Raw genomic sequence first — 17,744 nt, forward strand, 5'->3', positions numbered from 1 at the left:
CGAGAGGGATGGGCTGACAGAGAGGGTGTGGGCTAACAGAGAGGGTGTGGGCTGACAGAGAGGGTGTGAGCTGATGGAGGGGGGGTGCTGAGAGAGAGAGGGGTGCTGAGAGAGGGGGGAAGCTGAGAGAGAGGGGGGATGCTGAGAGAGAGGGGGACGCTGAGAGAGAGGGTGTGGGCTGACAGAGAGGGTGTGGACTGACAGAGAGGGGGGTGCTGACGGGGGGGGTGGGCTGACAGAGAGGGGGTGGTGCTGACCGAGGGGGGGTGCTGACAGAGGGGTGGTGCTGACAGGGGGGGTGCTGACAGAGGGGGGTGCTGACAGAGGGGGGGTGCTGACGGGGGGGTTGCTGACAGAGAGGGGGGGTGTTGACAGAGAGGGATGGGCTGACAGAGAGGGTGTGGGCTGACAGAGAGGGTGTGAGCTGACGGAGGGGGGGTGCTGAGAGAGAGGGGGGGTGCTGAGAGAGAGGGGGACACTGAGAGAGAGGGGGCGCTGATAGAGAGGGTGTGGGCTGACAGAGAGGGTGTGAGCTGACGGAGAGGGGGTGCTGAGAGAGGGGGGTGCGGAGAGAGAGGGGGACGCTGAGAGAGAGGGGGGACTCTGAGAGTGAAAGGGTGTGGGCTGACAGAGAGGGTGTGGGCTGACAGAGAGGGGGTGCTGACAGGGGGGTGGGCTGACAGAGAGGGGATGCTGACAGAGAGGGGGTGGTGCTGACAGAGGGGGGTGTTGACAGAGGGGGGTGGTGCTGACAGAGGGGTGGTGCTGACAGGGGGGGGTGCTGACAGAGGGGGGGGTGCTGACAGAGAGAGATGGGCTGACAGAGAGGGTGTGTGCTGACGGGGGGTGAGCTGACAGAGAGGGGGGTGCTGACAGGGGGGGTGGGCTGACAGAGAGGGATGCTGACAGAGAGGGGGTGGTGCTGACAGAGGGGGGGTGGTGCTGACAGAGGGGGGTGCTGACAGAGGGGGGTTCTGACAGAGGGGGGATACTGACAGAGAGGGGGGGTGTTGACAGAGAGGGATGGGCTGACAGAAAGGGTGTGGGCTGACAGAGAGGGTGTGAGCTGACGGGGGGGTGCTGACAGAGGGGGGTGCTGAGAGAGAGGGGTGACGCTGAGAGAGAGGGGGGATGCTGAGAGAGAGGGGGGCGCTGATAGAGAGGGTGTGGGCTAACAGAGAGGGGGGTGCACTGCTGACAGAGAGGGGGGTGCTGACAGGGGGGTGGACTGACAGAGAGGGGGTGTGCTGACAGAGGGGGGGTGCTGACAGCGGGGTGGTGCTGACAGAGGGAGGGTGCTGACAGAGAAGGGGGGGCTGACAGAGAGGGTGTGGGCTGACAGAGGGGGGGTGGGCTGACAGAGAGGGGGTGCTGACAGAGAGGGGGGATGCTTACAGAGAGGGGGTGCTTACAGAGGGGGTGCACTGCTGACAGAGAGGGGGGCTGCTGAGAGGGGGTGCACTGCTGACAGAGGGGTGTCTGAGAGGGGTGGTGCTGACAAGGGGGGTGCTGACAGAGGGGTAGGCTGACAGAGGGGTGGGCTGACAGAGGAGGGTGCTGACAGAGGGGAGTGGACAGAGGAGGGGTGCACTGACAGAGAGGGGGGCAGTGACAGAAAGGGGTGGGCTTACACAAAGGGGCGGGATGACAGAGGGGTGGGCTTACAGAGAGTGGCACGCTGACAGACAGACTAGTGGAAGAGCAGATAACAGAGAGACCTCAGTCAGGAGGAGACACAGCGTGTGCCAGGCAGGGAGGCGGGGCTCGGGGCGGCCGCGATCACCCACAGTCCAGCCCCTCCCCGCCTCCACATGTGACCAGTCAGCAGCTCCACCGGCCAATCACAGACCCTTATGTCTCCCGCCTGCACAGCCAATCACAGAGCGCCTGCTGCCCAGCGCTCGCACAGGCTGTATGTGATATAACACTGATGGCGGTGCGCACGGGGAATCGAATGCGCCTCTCCTGATCTTGCAGCTGGGGCCACTGATCACAGGACGGCTGAACAGTTATGTGCCCGGGTTTCAGGCGGCTTGAAAACCGGGCACGTGTGTCCAAACCAGACAGGTGGCATTGTGGCAACCCTGCTGCAGGACCCGGCGCTTAGACACTCAGGGCTATTGGCCCCACATTCGGGGCTCAAACCTCAATAGCCCCACCTTAAGGACGCCTATGCTTTCACCCACAAAAAAACACCAAATATCACAGAATAAATCAAGAAGAACTCTTGAGTAATGTAATTCCATCACTTGTATGTCCAAAGAAATGCAGTATTTATGTGTTTTTATGTGTATTTATGTGTAGGAGGTTCTCACACGTTTCAATCAAAAGTGGGTTTATGTGACCATGCTGTCAATGATGTGCGTGTATTGTTCCTGTCTGATCATGCAAACATGGTTTGGAAGCATCTGCTGACCTACTCTTTTTGATCTTGTTGTTTAATCGTGTACACCAAATGCAGCTTCCAGCAGAACATGGTCACCAAAGTATGTATGTGTGGATTGTGGGCTGGTGGTGGGTGTTTTGAATAAGTCTTTTGTAATATTATGTTGGAATGCTTTGTAAGAATGACTGTTAAGTATGTTTCTATAATCTTGCAGATAAAAATGTGATGAGTTGCCCATTATACACTGAAATTAAAGCTGTGTCCACTAAGGTTTTGTCAAATTTTAGATTGTAAGCTCCTATGAGCAGGCCCTTAAAATCCCATTGCTAAATGTAGCACCATATATCCTGTCCAAATTTTTTTGAAGCTAGTAAATGAATGTAAATTTTTTTTTTCTGCTGGTAAAATAAAAGTACATTATTGAGCTTTGTTGTGGTGGGTTTTTTTTCTTCTACTTTTCTTTCTCTTTAGTTTTTGTGGTGGTGGTGTTTGGGAAAGTGCAATATCTTATATTTTATTTCAATATGTATTTGTGCACCAAAAAACTAATCTCTTTGCCCTGGTTCACATTGATGCTACTTTGAAATCGTGCTACTTCACTTGAAGTAGCATGATTTCAAAGTAGCAAGGTCAGCGTGATTTCAAGTGCGACTTGATAGACATCCGTGTGGCTTCATACACAAATGTCTATTGAAGTCACAACTGAAATCGTCAAAAGTAGTGCAGGAACTACTTTAGCAAACTGGTGCAGCGCCACAAAAAAAAATGTTGCATCGATTGGGACAATGCCATTGCTGCCATTAGTCATGCGCTTCGATCTCTCAAATCGCATGACAAATCGCTCCAATGTAAACCTAGGCTTCTGCACGCCTGCAAGTTAATGATAAAGGTGGAATCTTTATATATAGCAGCTGTGGAGAATTGCAGGTAATGAATTCAACTGGTGGATAGGCAGTGTTGTATGTGTCAGCTTTAGTTCACATTGGTGTGATTTGACATGTCAAAGCGGTGACAATTGTTTTAATTGGTGCGACTTTGCAATTTGTATTGATATCAGTGTAGAAACCTGCACAGATGTCTCTGAAATTACCCCTGCAGTCGGGACTGACATGCGGGAATGAAAGTGTGTGATTTCAGCTGAACGATTTCCTCCCTCTGTCAGTGTGAACCAGAGCTCAAACTGGCCTTTTGTTTTTGTCATTCACCTGCTGCTAACCCAGGGACACCATTTCTTATTGAATGCCTTTAAATATCATAAGTAGAAATACAAATTTGCATATCTGCAAATAAACAAAAATAATACAATGCTAATCGTGGTTGCGATCAAATATTCGCAGCAGCGATCAAAAGGGTGTGGTTTCGCCTTCTGACCCAGAAATAAGTCATTGTAATCACCCGGAAGTCCCTGTGCTGGTCATGATCTCCATCTAGGTGGACATGGCGAGGTCCCTCTTTAGCAAAGAGGAGGTGCTGCTCTTTTTCCGGATAAGGTTATGATATGTACTTGTGCTTAATCAATGCGGGGTGGATGTGGTAGTTAGATTTGGTGTGGGTGGGGTTCATTGATTTGTTTGACATCCCCACACATTTGCTTCTGGCCCATGTGCACACATCACTTCCTGCATTTGTTCTGCTGATGTAAATGCAAGTATAAATGAGAGCTCCTTTCTATTAAAATATATATGACTTGTTTCACAGTTGGGCGACTTTGGACCTCCGAGTTGCTTGACAAGTTGTACCCCATGATTCTAAATGATAACTAGGGATGGGCCGAACGAGAGAGTGCCCCCCCGAACCATACCAGGCCACATGCCCTCAACATTGGGAGGGTGCTTTGGGGTAGCCTCCCAAAAACACCTTGTCCCCATGTTGATGGGGACAAGGGCCTCATTCCCACAACCCTTGCCTGGTTGTTGTGGGGGTCTGCAGGCGGGGGGCTTATCGAAATCTGGAAGCCCCCTTTAAGAAGGGGACCCCCAGATCCCGGTCCCCCCTGTGTGAAATGGTAAGGGGGTACAAAAGTACCCCTACCGTTTCACAAAAAAAGTGTCAAAAGACGCTTCTCGTCTTCTGACGGTTCCTAAATAACGGAGGGCCCCACCCTCCTTTATTTAAGAACCGTCAGAAGACGAGAAGCGTCACACAGCGGGAGCCTCCATCATGGATGCGGAGCGGCCCGAGGAGAAGAAGGGAAGAAGACGCCGCGTAGGAAGATGCCGGACGAGAACATCGGAGGAAGAACCAGAAGAACCAAAAGAAGAAGAAGATGGAGGAAGAAACCGAAGGAAGATAAGAAGAAAGAAGATAGAAGACAGAAGAAAGAAGAAGCATTTAAATAAAGGAATTGTCAAAAACTGTCTCTTGTCATTTTTAACATTTTTTGATACTTTTTTTGTGAAATGGTCACCCCTTACCATTTCACACAGGGGGGGACGGGATCTGGGGGTCCCCTTGTTAAAGGGGGGCTTCCAGATTTCGATAAGCCCCCCACCTGCAGACCCCCACAACCACAAGGGCAAGGGTTGTGGGGATGAGGCCCTTGTCCCCATCAACATGGGGACAAGGTGTTTTGGAGGGCTACCCCAAAGCACCCTCCCAATGTTGAGGGCATGTGGCCCGGTACGGTTCAGGAGGGGGGGGCTCTCTCGCCCCCCCCTCTTTTCCTGCGGCCTGCCAGGTTGCGTGCTCGGAAAGGGTCTGGTATGGATTTTTGGGGGGACCCACGCCATTATTTTAAATTTTGGTGCGGGCTTCCCCTTAAAATCCATACCAGACCTGAAGGGTCTGGTATAGAATTTGAGGGGGACCCCACGCCATTTTTAAAAAAAATTTTGGCCGGGGTTCCCCTTAATATGCATACCAGACCTGAAGGGCCTTGTATGGAATTGAGGGGGACCCCCCACGCCATTTTTTTTAAATTTTGGTTCGGGGTTCCCCTGTGGGAAATTCCCATGCCGTTTTTATCAATTAACTTTTATGTGTATTGTCGGACCGGCAATTCATTAATAGCCGCGAGTAGTTTTAAATGATTTTTTTTCCTTTGAAATGTCATTTTGCTGTCAGACTGTTCTAAACACGGGAAACACGCGCCCCTTTACAGGCATACAATAGACACCCCCCAGGTACGAAATTTAAAGGAATATTACATTTCTATTGTTTCACTCTAAGCATTATTAAAATCACTGCTCCCGGAAAAGCGTCCGTTTCTAAAATTTTTTTTTTGCATTGATCCATGTCCCCTGGGGCAGGACCCAGGTCCCCAAACACTTTTTATGGCAAAGAACTTGCATATAAGCCTTCAGTGAGAACTTTGGATTTTGCAGGTTCGAGCCCCATTGACTTCCACTATTCCAGCATATGTGATCTGACAGGCATTATTGCCACAATAGCACTGCTTTCCATTTGCATTAGCGCTGACTTTCTGAGAGTTGAAGTCTTTCTGGCCTTTTTGAGAGTTATTTTTTGGTACTCGCAGGATCATTTTTGGCGCTATAGTAAATGACCCCCATAGTGTCTTCGTTTGCTTTCTTTGTCGTATGAACAGTTCATGTTGAATATATATTGATTATAAATTATGTTTCTGTCTCTAAGTAGAAATGTATCTACAAACGACCTTAACATTGATGCAAACATTAGTTAAGGAGAATAAACTACTTCCATATCTAAACCGCTTTACCTGACGGAAAATAATACCTTGTTCAGTTAAATTCTATAAAACATTTTGCATTTGGTTTATGTATTTTTCAACTTTCAAATAATGTTTTCAGGGACATATTTAACCACTTGATGTCCAGGGCAATTTCTGTATTTTTACACATATATTAAAATCACCTTTTTTGTGCTAGAAAGTTAGTTAGAACACCCAAACATTATATATTGTTTGAAAGCAAAGGTCTTGTAGAACAAAACGAGGGCTATTACCTTTTTTATGTCATACCCCAATTGTTTTCTAAAATATAAAAGTTGTGTTAAGTAAATAAATTCCAAGCATGTCAAAAGTTAATGTTGTTTGCTTTCTGAGAAATGGCGACAAGCTATGGTGCTTAAAACTTTTCCTAGGCAACATTTTAAAACCCTTTACATGTTATCAGTGTAGAGTTAATCATGAATGATGGGACTGGAATTATTGTTCCCACTCTATCATTCGCAGCGATACCTCACATGTGTGGTGCATCCTCTGTGTACATAAGTTTGCAGGACCTATGCCACATTTGAATTCTCACAGTGGGCAGAGGTTGCTTTTAAAGTTGTTTTAAACTATTGTTATTTTATTAAAACTGATTTAAAATGTTACATTTTGTTTTCATTTAACTTTACTGCTATCACAGGTGGCTACCAAGCCCCCTATGTAATTATTATTATTATTATTATTATACATGATTTATATAGTGCCAACAGTTTGCGCAGCGCTTTACAACATGAGGGCAGACAGTACAGCTACAATACAGGAAGAATTAGAGGGGCCTGCTCATTAGAGCTTACAATCTAGGAATAGCTTTGAGCCATGACAGGTCCGCTTTTCTCTTCTTCAAGGTCTTTATCCTCTTGCTGACCGCAATATGCATAAATATGTTGCGGTTTGCAAGTGGTTTACCGGGGTTATGGCTGATGCTATCAGCCATAACTCCCCAGTATCTTTTTTTTTCAGTCGGTGGCTGGCTTTCTCATGAAAGTTTTCCCAGTGGCTCAATAGCCACTGGAACGCTTTCTGTAGTGGTGGAAGGGGAGAAGCCTGCTGGTGTTTCTCAGCCTTCCACTGGTGTGTCCGAGAAATGATCTAAAGGTGTGGCCGGCTGGTCACAGAGGCAATGAGAGACTAGATCATCTCTGATTGCCTCCATGGCCTTAGAGGACCAGAGTGACATCATGACATCACTTCCGATCTAGGGCGGAAGTAAATAAATAATTTTTTAAACCAAAAGATTACAATATATATATTTTTAACTTTTTGCTATAATAAATAAACAAAAAAAAATTTAAAAAAACAAATTTCCTCATCAGTTTAGGATAATATGTATTCTTCTACATATTTTTGGTAAAAAAAATCTCAATGAGTGTATATTGATTGGTTTGCCCAAAAGTTATTCCGTCTACAAAATAGGGAATAGATTTATGGCATTTTTTGTATTATTTATTTTTTTACTAATAATGGCAGTGATCACTGATTTTTAGTGGTACTATGTCATTGCAGCGGACAGATTGGATACTTTTGACACTTTTTTGGGACCATTGAGATTTATACAGCTATCAGTGCTATAAAAATGCACTGATTACTGTATAAATGTCACTGAGAGGGAATGGGTTGACACAAGAGGGCGATCAAGGGGTTAAATGCATTCCCTGGGAGGTGTTTCCAACTGTGGGGGGAGTGGACTGACTGGGAGTAGAGAGAGATCACTGTTCCTGATCACTAGGCGTTACGCGTGCCCCCTATAGTTCTTAATGCGGCCGACGTACACCTACGGCAGTTAGCACAGCCGTGCCAACCTGCCGCAAGGAGGGCATCTGTTGCTGTTTTGATTCATGTTCACAATACTGTATGGGATCTACCAATAATAATACTCTTATGCAAGTTTTTAGTTGAGCCATCCATTAGTCCATTTCCTTCGTGTATTTACACATACATGTGAAGGAGCGTATATGTATGTCCAGGTTCACTTTTTTAAATTATATATACATGTGGGTCATGTGCACAAGCGCCGTGCATGGACACATGTGCAATGTACTTAAGAATATATATATATATATATATATATATATATATATATATATGTGTTTTTACTTTTTAATCTATCTATCTATCTATCTATCTATCTATCTATCTATCTATCTATCTATCTATCTATCTATCTATCTATCTATCTATCTATCTATCTATCTATATATACACACACACACACTTTATACTACTATGGCTGTAACATTTTGATTAGTGTCCTCAAATCTATCTATATCTGTCTGATATCTGTCCTATATAGAGAGCTGCGATGCGGAAAGAAACACTACCACAATGAAGGACAATCTAAGAACGTACCATTCACCGTGCAATATACCTCCCATCCAGTCGTTTCTCTATATATAGACATATCACTACCTACCGACCAGCTGTGGCTGTCTAAGGCTCTGATGAAGAGGAAACCCCTTGAAACGCATTAGCCATTTATTCATTTATCCCTTGTATGGGCATCAATTCATACTGTTTTATCAAATGAGATCACTGTCATTTATTTATTCATGAACACGTAGTATTTTCCTTGTATATACCTATTTGTTTGGAATAAACTTTTTTTATCTTGATTAATGCATCAGGCCATGCGCCTTCCTCTTTCCTTTTTCATACATAGTCTCGTGGACTTCCCCTAGTCAGCCTAGGCAGTGGGGCATGCTTGATCACCTTATATTTACATAAACAGGAAATACTGCCACTTCTCACTAAGGCCCTCCGCACCATCACAGGAGAATATCTTTTAAACCTATAGCAGTATAATGAAGGTGGCTGGTCGGCAAGTGGTTAAAGCATGTTAGGTATTTATTTACTCGACGTAACATCATCTTTCACATTATACAAAAAAAATCGGGTTAACTTTACTGTTTTGTTTTTTTTTATTCATGAAAGTGTAATTTTTCCAAAAAATTTAGTTTGAAAGACTGCTGCCCAAATACAGCATGACATAAAATATTGCAACACCTGCCAATTTATTCTCTAGGGTCTCTGCCAAAAATATATAAATAATGTTTGGGGGTTCTACGTAAATAGCAAAAAATACTGATTTTAACTTGTAACCACCAAATATCAGAAAAAGGCTTAGTCTTCAAGTGGTTAAAGGGATAGTGTAAAATAAAAAATAAAATAAGGAAGAAGAAAAAAAAATTGAAAAGCGCCCCATTCCTCCATGCTCACATGTAGAAGAGAACGCACACCTACATTGCGCATGCATATGTATTCATTTAAGTGTATTTTTTTCCCCACCAAATCGTGTTAAAAAAAATGCTGCACCAATACCGTGTGACATAAAAAAAATTGCAACAATTGCCATTTTATTACCTAGGGTATCTAAAAAAAAAAGAAATATATATAATTATAATTTACTGATATTTATACCCAGGATCTTGTTGATAGAAAGATCCTGAGTCTGTTTACAAGTTTACATCGCTATTTTTTGTTAGAAAATTACCTTTAACCCCATATATAAATAAACAGACTCAGGATCTTTCTATCAACAAGTTTATTTTGAACAAATATCAAGTTAAAAATATCCTTCACTCATTGTATGGTCCCATCAGCCTATGTCTAATAATATTTTCAGCAGAAGACTATTTGAAAAGCTTCTATACCCAGAGAAATAAAGCATAGTATAGTGTCTGGTTGAATTTGGTGGATTGGAGGACTGGGAACTAAAAGTCACGTGCATACTTTGCTTCACATCCACCTAACATTCACACAATTGACCAAACTTGCAGGGGTTGTGATCATGTTTACTTTTGCAAAACACAATAAAACCTAAATTGCTAGTCTCAAATACTATGTCTTGAAAAGTCATAGAAATTGTGTGAATAAGGTACAGTATTTATTGCAATCAATTAGAGAATGAACAAAATAAGGCAACATTTACTTCATGGGTATGCCATATGTAAGGGAGCAGTCTCAGCTGGTTGGCAGTGGTAAACCATGCAGGGGACAGTGACAACCAAGAAAAGTTCATGCAGGTTTGTCCTGCGCTTACTGTATATTCAGCAAGTCCATAGCATAGAGTCAGTGTGCCCAGTTATTACAGATTCAAAGACCTTAAGCACTGAAAGTCTGTGAGAGCAGAGCTAGGGGACTATGTGTGTTAGCAAGGCAGGGTGAGGTGTTAAACAACCACATAATAATGATCACAACAGGAAAGGTTCAGGCTTCTTCCCAACCCTCAGCCCTGTGTCTGCCATGTAGTCACTGGAGTCTGAATTGACTAGACTCCTGGGAAAGGGTGCGGGTGAGTTCCCAAAGTGACCCTGGGGCCTTAAGGCTAAATGCTGGCTCATCACACAGCTGGATTGTTACAGTGGTAGTTAACGCTTGACACTCCCACTCAGAGATCCCCTGAGTACAGCATGTGAGCTTGGGCACACTGAAGCCTTGGGCCTTGGAGGCTCCTGGTGTTCTAAAGTTAAAGCTATGGAATAATCACTTGAAGTGCTCTGTGAAGAGAAAGTATAGTCACCACTACTTACAACCAGGCAAGATGTGGACCCACTGTAGGAATGGAGGCGTTTCCTATCCAAAGCTTTACAAAGCTCTGGGCTCCAAGACTCAGGACAGGAATTATTAAGATTCTGGGAAAATAAAAGGTTTGTTTTCTCTATATTGTCATAATTATTAATCATGGCTAATAACTTAGTGTAATTATTAGCATTGTTGTGGAAACAGGAGTGCATTGACAAGTATAGAATGCAAACTCCTCCAATCCAAAAGAATTTCTACAGCAACTCAGTTCTTTCCAGAGAGTAGCGTTTATTGGATTCTAAAATAGATGACAAAGCCATCTATTTTGTGCTAGTATACTCAAAAACGAATCAGATTGCTCTACATTCTAGTCAATTGGGAGTAGGTGTATATTAGTGAAGGTTAATCTTGCTAAGTTATGACAGCAGAACTTGGTATTCTGGAGGCTTCTGATCATTATATTATTTCGCAATTGTTGGACTTTGTCATCTATTTTGAGATTCAAAAATGCTACTCTTTGGAAAAAAACAAGTTGCTTTAGGATTGGAGGAGTTTGCATTCTATACCCGTTATCACACTCCTGTTTCGACAACAATACTAATAATTCCATTCAATTATTAGTCATTATTATTATTATTATTATTATTCACGATTTATATAGCGCCAACAGTTTACGCTGCGCTTTACAATGTATAGGGGGACAACACAATTACAGTACAGTTCAATACAATAGGTACTGGAGGGCCCTGCTCGTAGAGCTTACATTCTAAGGGAGGGGGTGATGGTACAAAAGGTAATAGCTGCAGAGAATGATTTGATGGGGGTGGCTCGGGGACAGTTAGGTGGGTGTGGGATAGGCTTCCCTGAATAAATGAGTTTTCAGGGATCTCCTAAAGGTGGACAGGGTAGGGGCTAATCGGACATACTGGGGCAGGGAGTTCCGGAGGATGGGAGAGGCTCTGGAGAAGTCCTGAAGGCGAGCATGGGAGGTGGTAACAAGGGAGCTAGAGAGCAGGAGGTCCTGGGAGTCATCATTTATATTTACAACACATATTCGACACAAACCCTGAAGTCCCACACCAGGTGAGAAATCGTGAGAAATGTGACACATAAACACTGTCCACAATCCTGGCAGCCAGTGCCTCACATGTAAAATATAATTTATTTGCATTTTGGAAATGTGCATCACAATGAACTACTTTCTGTACCTATACATGCTGAAATGCATATCCTGGTTCATTCTAAATCAATTTTACTTTTTCAGTAAATCACTGGGGTTGATCTACTAAAGGAGCAGATACTGTTCTATTTGCCACATAAACTTAGCCTAGTTTTTAGGATGAAACTCTGTTCATTTTAAATGTTTAATCCCTGCACATGATTGGTTATACAAAGTGATCTTAGTTTCACCCTATCTAGTTTGGTGCACAACCTTTACATTTTTAGTAGATAATCTCCATTGAAAACCCCATACTAAATGGAGAGGGAACCCTTTCTTCCCCTAGACAGGGTTTTCAAGTAAGAGGAAACTTTCTGCAAGACAACAAAGATAAAATACACTTTGTGGATAACTCTTAACCTTTTGCTGAAACAGAAGGGGAGGGACTTTTTTTTTCCAAAAAAAGGGTTTGTGCATGGAGCTTCAAGCTACCTTCCACTACTTGGGGCAAGTAAATTACACATAAACTTTTTAACATCACCACTTATTATTTATTATTTTACCCATCTAATGCTGAAAGATATATGTGCTGGTATTAACCCCTTCCCGCCGACCGTACGCATATGTGCGTACTCGGCTTTCGGGGGTTATACCGGGATGATGCCCGCAGCTGCAGGCATCATCCTGGTACCGTTGTTTCGAGCGGGCGATCGGCTACCCATATATAACAACCGATGCGGCTAAAAGCCGCTCGGCTGTTATACCAGAGCAGCGGGAGGGGACGTCCCCCCCTCCCGCCGCCTCCTGCCGCTCTTACCGGGCCTCCCGTGCGATCGGGAGGCCCAGTGTCCAATCGGCTGCCTCCGGTGGCTGTGGGCGTGCTGGAACGAAGCTGTGGGCGGCTTCGTTCCAGCCTTCTCAATGTAAACGCGGAAGCGACGTCATGACGTCACTTTCCGTTTACTCAGCTGCCAATGGAGCCGAATTTTAAAAAATACACAGTATTCAGAATCGCCGTTTTCGGCGGTCTGAATACTTTGAAATGCAGAGGAGGGATCGGGGGTCTTTTAGACTCCCGATCCCTCCATAAAGAGTACCTGTCACCACCTATGACTGTCACAAGGGATGTTTACATTCCTTGTGACAGCAATAAAAGTAAAAAAAAAAACAAAACATTTTTTTTAAAAACACAATTTATAAGTCTAAAAATAAATAAAAAAAATTTTTTTTTAAAGCGCCCCCATCCCCGCGAGCTCGCGCAGCGAAGAAAACGCATACGGAAGTCGCGCCCGCATATGTAAACAGTGTTCAAATCACACATGTGAGGTATCGCCGCGATCGTCAGAGTGAGAGCAATAATTCTAGCCCTAGACCTCCTCTGTAACTCTAACCTGGTAACCATAAAAAAAATTTAAAGCGTCGCCTATGGAAATTCATAGCTACCATAGTTTGTCGCCATTCCACGAGTGCGTGCAATTATAAAGTGTGACATGTTTGGTATCTATATACTCGGTGTAACATCATCTTTCACATTATACAAAAAAATTGGGGTAACTTTACTGTTTGGATTTTTTTAAAATTCATGGAAGTGTCCCTTTTCCAAAAATTTGCATTTAAAACACCGCTGCACAAATACCGTGTGATATAAAATATTGCAACGATGTCCATTTTATTCTCTAGATTCTCTGCTAAAAAAATATATATAATGTTTGGGGGTTCTAAGTAATTTTCTAGGAAAAAATATGGATTTTAACTTGTAAAAACCAAATTTCAAAAATAGGCTTAGTCATGAAAGGGTTTAATATAGCAGGGCAAACTTATGTCTGCAAAATGCTTGTTATGGGGATGACAGATGATTTTGCATGCTGAGCTGGTATCCTTTCGATATGCATATGCTATGCATTTTCAAACATTTTTTTTTTTAAAAATTATAAAAGTAGAAAGAAAAAAAAAGTAAAAGAAGGAAATCTACCACATGTTTCTGAGATCTTGAGCCTGACAAACGGAATTGTGGTAGTAGACTGGAGGAACGCACTATAATTGGTTGTGACAGTCAAAAAACAGAAAAATACGTATTTCTTACCTAAATCGTAGAACCTGTATTTCTTTGAATCCTGGAAGCATTTCAAATACCTTTTGCATCTAAGAAAAAAACAATACGATATGTTGAATGATAATTACATTTAGCAGCATGTACTGTTTAAGACTTTGTTTGATTTGTTTTAAATATCTCTTATACTATCTCTTCTGATACCCTAGGTATCTTCAGCTAATCTTTTCACCAAAAGTAAAAAAAAAAATATATATATATACACTATATTACCAAAAGTATTGGGCCGTCTGCCTTTACACGCACATGAACTTTAATGGTATCCCAGTCTTAGTCTGCAGGGTCTAATATTGAGTTGGCCCACCCTTTGCAGCTATAACAGCTTCAACTCTTCTGGGAAGGTCAATTACAAGGTTTAGGAGTGTGTCTATGGGAATGTTTGACCATTCTTCTAGAAGCGCATTTGTAAGGTCAGGCACTGATCTGTACAAAAAGGCCTGTCTTGCAGTCTCCGCTCTAATTCATCCCAAAAGTGTTCTATCGGGTTTACGTCAGGACTCTGTGCAGGCCAGTCAAGTTCTTCGACCCCAAACTCCCCCATCCCTGTCTTTATGGACCTTGCTTTGTGCACTGGTCCAAATCAATTGGTGGAGGGGGGATTATGGTGTGGGGTTGTTTTTCAGGGGTTGGGCTTGGCCCTTTAGTTCAAGTGAAGGGAACTTTTAAGGCATCAGCATACCAAGACATTTTGGACAATTTCATGCTCCCAACTTTGTGGGAACGGTTTGGGGATGGCCCCTTCCTATTCCAACATGACTGCGCACCAGTGCACTAACAAGGTCCATAAAGACATGGAACTCAACCCGATAGAACACCCTTGGGATGAATTAGAGTATAGACTGCGAGCCAGGCCTTTTTGTCCACATCAGTGACTGACCTCACAAATGCGCTTCTAGAAGAATGGTCAAAAATTCCCATAGACACTCCTAAACCTTGTGGACAACCTAATATATATATATATATATATATATATATATATATATATATATATATACTTTTGGTGGAAAGATTAGCTGAAGATAGAGCTTTCACTTTTTTAGTGCTGGCCTTGACCACTTTTATTAAAAGAAAGTTTCACAAAAATCACTTCACAACCTCGCTTGTCTTTGCAACTCTCAGCATCTTTCTTCCACAGCAACACAGATGCCTAACTTCAGCATCCTGGCTATTTCAGCTCTCCTGAAATCTCAGATTCACAATCAGAGCTCTCTGATATCACACATGGAGGTGCTTCAGTTACATTTATGAGCTCATCATCTTCTGTGTTTTCTCAGAACAATCAAAAAACTATTCAGCCACAAAGGACATTCAGGGGAAGAAAAAAGAAAAAGGAAAAGAAAAAACAAGAGGAGGGAGTCGAAGCACATCAAAGACCGCAATATTTGAGACAAACAAGGGGCAACAGGAAACTATAATGCAGGTGAAACAGAATACGGACAATATTCATAATGTGGTGAATCTTTTTTATGTCCCCCTTTCGGATCCTGATCTATCTTTGCTTTCTAAAGATCTCTCTTTTTCTCCCTCAATACACTTTGATATCTTTAATACTCTATTGGATGTCAATCGTTTTGTTAGAAATATAGATTTGAAAAAAAACATTTTTCTCTGCATCTAACCCCCCATGGTCTCATCTGAAGGTGGCCAGATTGACATACAGAATACATCACATAGAGATGAGTTTAATTTTCAGGATTTAATGATGAGGTTAGCTTTGGAGAGCCCTCATTCTTGATTCTTCATTCATGGATTGAGTCCATGGGTGGGTCTCACGAGTTAAATGAAAATCATGTTGTAGGAGGTGATAAATACTTCTATCCAGTGCATACACATAGCAATGCAGTGGAAATGTTCAAACTAGAACAAGATCTTGTTGCCCTTAATGAGAGAGTAGGGACATCTTCTTCTTTTCAATCAGATAACTGGCATTAAAAACCCTTAAAAATCATAAAGGAATAGTGATCAGGCAAGCAGACAAGGAGTCAGTGGTGGTCATGAGCACAGAGGATTATAGGAAAGAGGCTTTACGCCAATTAACAGATCTAACATCCTACCGCACCCTAACTGCCAGTCTGACTCCCCTTTTCAAACAGCATTTATCTCACCTGCTAGATACAGGTGTAGAAATGGGAGTCATGTCCCCCAAGACAGGAGAGTATTTGTTGGTTCATGATCCAGTGGTCCCGTTTTTTTATCACCTACCAAAATAGCATAAAAATACCCCTACCATCCAGGGATGTCCCATTGTTACCGGGGTACGTTAAAGACACTACAGCTGTTTTAGCTAGCACTGAAAGTATGACATGGAATGACACTTCCATTTGGATCACAATGCATTTGAAAGCATTATATTCTTGCCTTCCCCATGAATTAGCTCTTGATGCCCTCAGGTTTCATCTCCAATGCTATAGTTCCTATAGTATGGAACTCAGAGAGTTTATTATAATGACGGTCGATTTCCTGTTAAAGCACATTTTTTTTTCTTTTGACAATATATTTTATCTCCAGTGTAAAGGTGCCTCTATGGGGGCTAAGTTTTCCCCCTCTTTAGCTAATTTATACATGGGGCGGTGGGAGGAAACATTTATTTTTTCTCTCAATAATCCTTTTGTGAGCCACATTAAATGGTACGGTCATAGATGACTAGTTATTTAATGGCAGGGCACCTCAGAGGACACCTTTCCCTTTAAGTTGTGATTTTCATAAATCTAAAATTAATTTTCTGGATATCAATTTGGAGGGTAATTCTACAAGTGGAACCGTATCTACTCGTACTTACCGAAAAGAATGCACCGACAACTCGGTTTTGCTGGCGACCAGTTGTCATCCTGCACATACGATTAGATCGGTTCCACTTGGTGAATGCATAAGAGCTAAGAGTGATTGTTTCACTGAAAGAAGCTTTGTCCAGGAGTGTGACACAATAGCCTCTAGATTAGTAGTACGCAAATATAACTCCAGGGATGTGAACAGAGCAATAGCCACAGCTGTAGACAGGGATAGATCCACGTTATTGAAACACAAATCCCATAAAAAAGGCAAATCTGATGGCCAAGATATTCTTACTTTTGCTACCACCTATTCAGTAGAATTTAATCAAATTAAGCATATCATTAAAAAACATCTACCTATCTTGTCCACGGATTGTGATCTTTCTCCATTCCTAACGAGAGAGTGTAGATTTTCCAGGCGTCGGGGCAAAACTTTGGGAGGAATGTTATCACCCAGCTTGTTTTGTCCAAAGGTGTAGAGAGGACATGGTTACGTGCAATGGATCATATGCCTGTGGCATCATCACATGTCGTTTCTGCCACAAACATACCAAAAAAATCGAAGAACAATCTTGTGCTACAGGGAAGGAGTTTTTCTGTGGGACTACATAAACTGTGGTTCCTCCTACATAGTTTATGCAATAGAGTGTACTTTGTGCAGTCTGCAGTGTGTGGGCTGCACAATTAGATCTCTCAGGACATGGGTGAGCAAACACTTTCATGGAGCTTCATATCAGAATGATAAGGGTTTATCGAACGTGTCTAAACATTTTAAATATGTGCATCATGGTAATATGTCCTCCTTCACTTTTTATGGCCTAGAGCAGTGGTCATCAACCTTGTCCTCAGGGCCCACTAACAGGCCAGGCTTGATGTATTACCTTGAGGAGATGCAGACTAGAATACTGCAATCACTGAGCACCAAATGATATCACCTGTGATATATTTCAGTTATCTTGCAAACCTGGCCAGTTAGTGGGCCTTGAGGACAGGGTTGATGACCACTGGCCTAGAGAGAGTAAAAAATCCACCTAGAGGGGGGGACACCCTCCGCAAGCTATTAGAGAGAGAAGTTAGGTGGATTTTTAACGAAAAAAACGAGAATGCCGACA

General features: G+C 43.0%; 1 protein-coding gene across 2 annotated transcripts in view; it reads right to left on the reverse strand.

The window, feature by feature from the left end:
• Positions 1 to 17,744, reverse strand: part of IMPG1 (interphotoreceptor matrix proteoglycan 1) — a 439,262-nt gene that overhangs the window by 241,583 nt on the left and 179,935 nt on the right. For both annotated transcript variants that reach the window (XM_073626835.1, XM_073626834.1), the window contains exon 8: positions 13,835 to 13,893. In XM_073626835.1, coding sequence (XP_073482936.1) covers positions 13,835 to 13,893 — 59 coding nt within the window. The remainder of the gene's footprint in view (positions 1 to 13,834; positions 13,894 to 17,744) is intronic.

This window comes from Aquarana catesbeiana, linkage group LG04 (assembly GCF_042186555.1).
Source record: "Aquarana catesbeiana isolate 2022-GZ linkage group LG04, ASM4218655v1, whole genome shotgun sequence".
Lineage (NCBI taxonomy): Eukaryota > Metazoa > Chordata > Amphibia > Anura > Ranidae > Aquarana > Aquarana catesbeiana.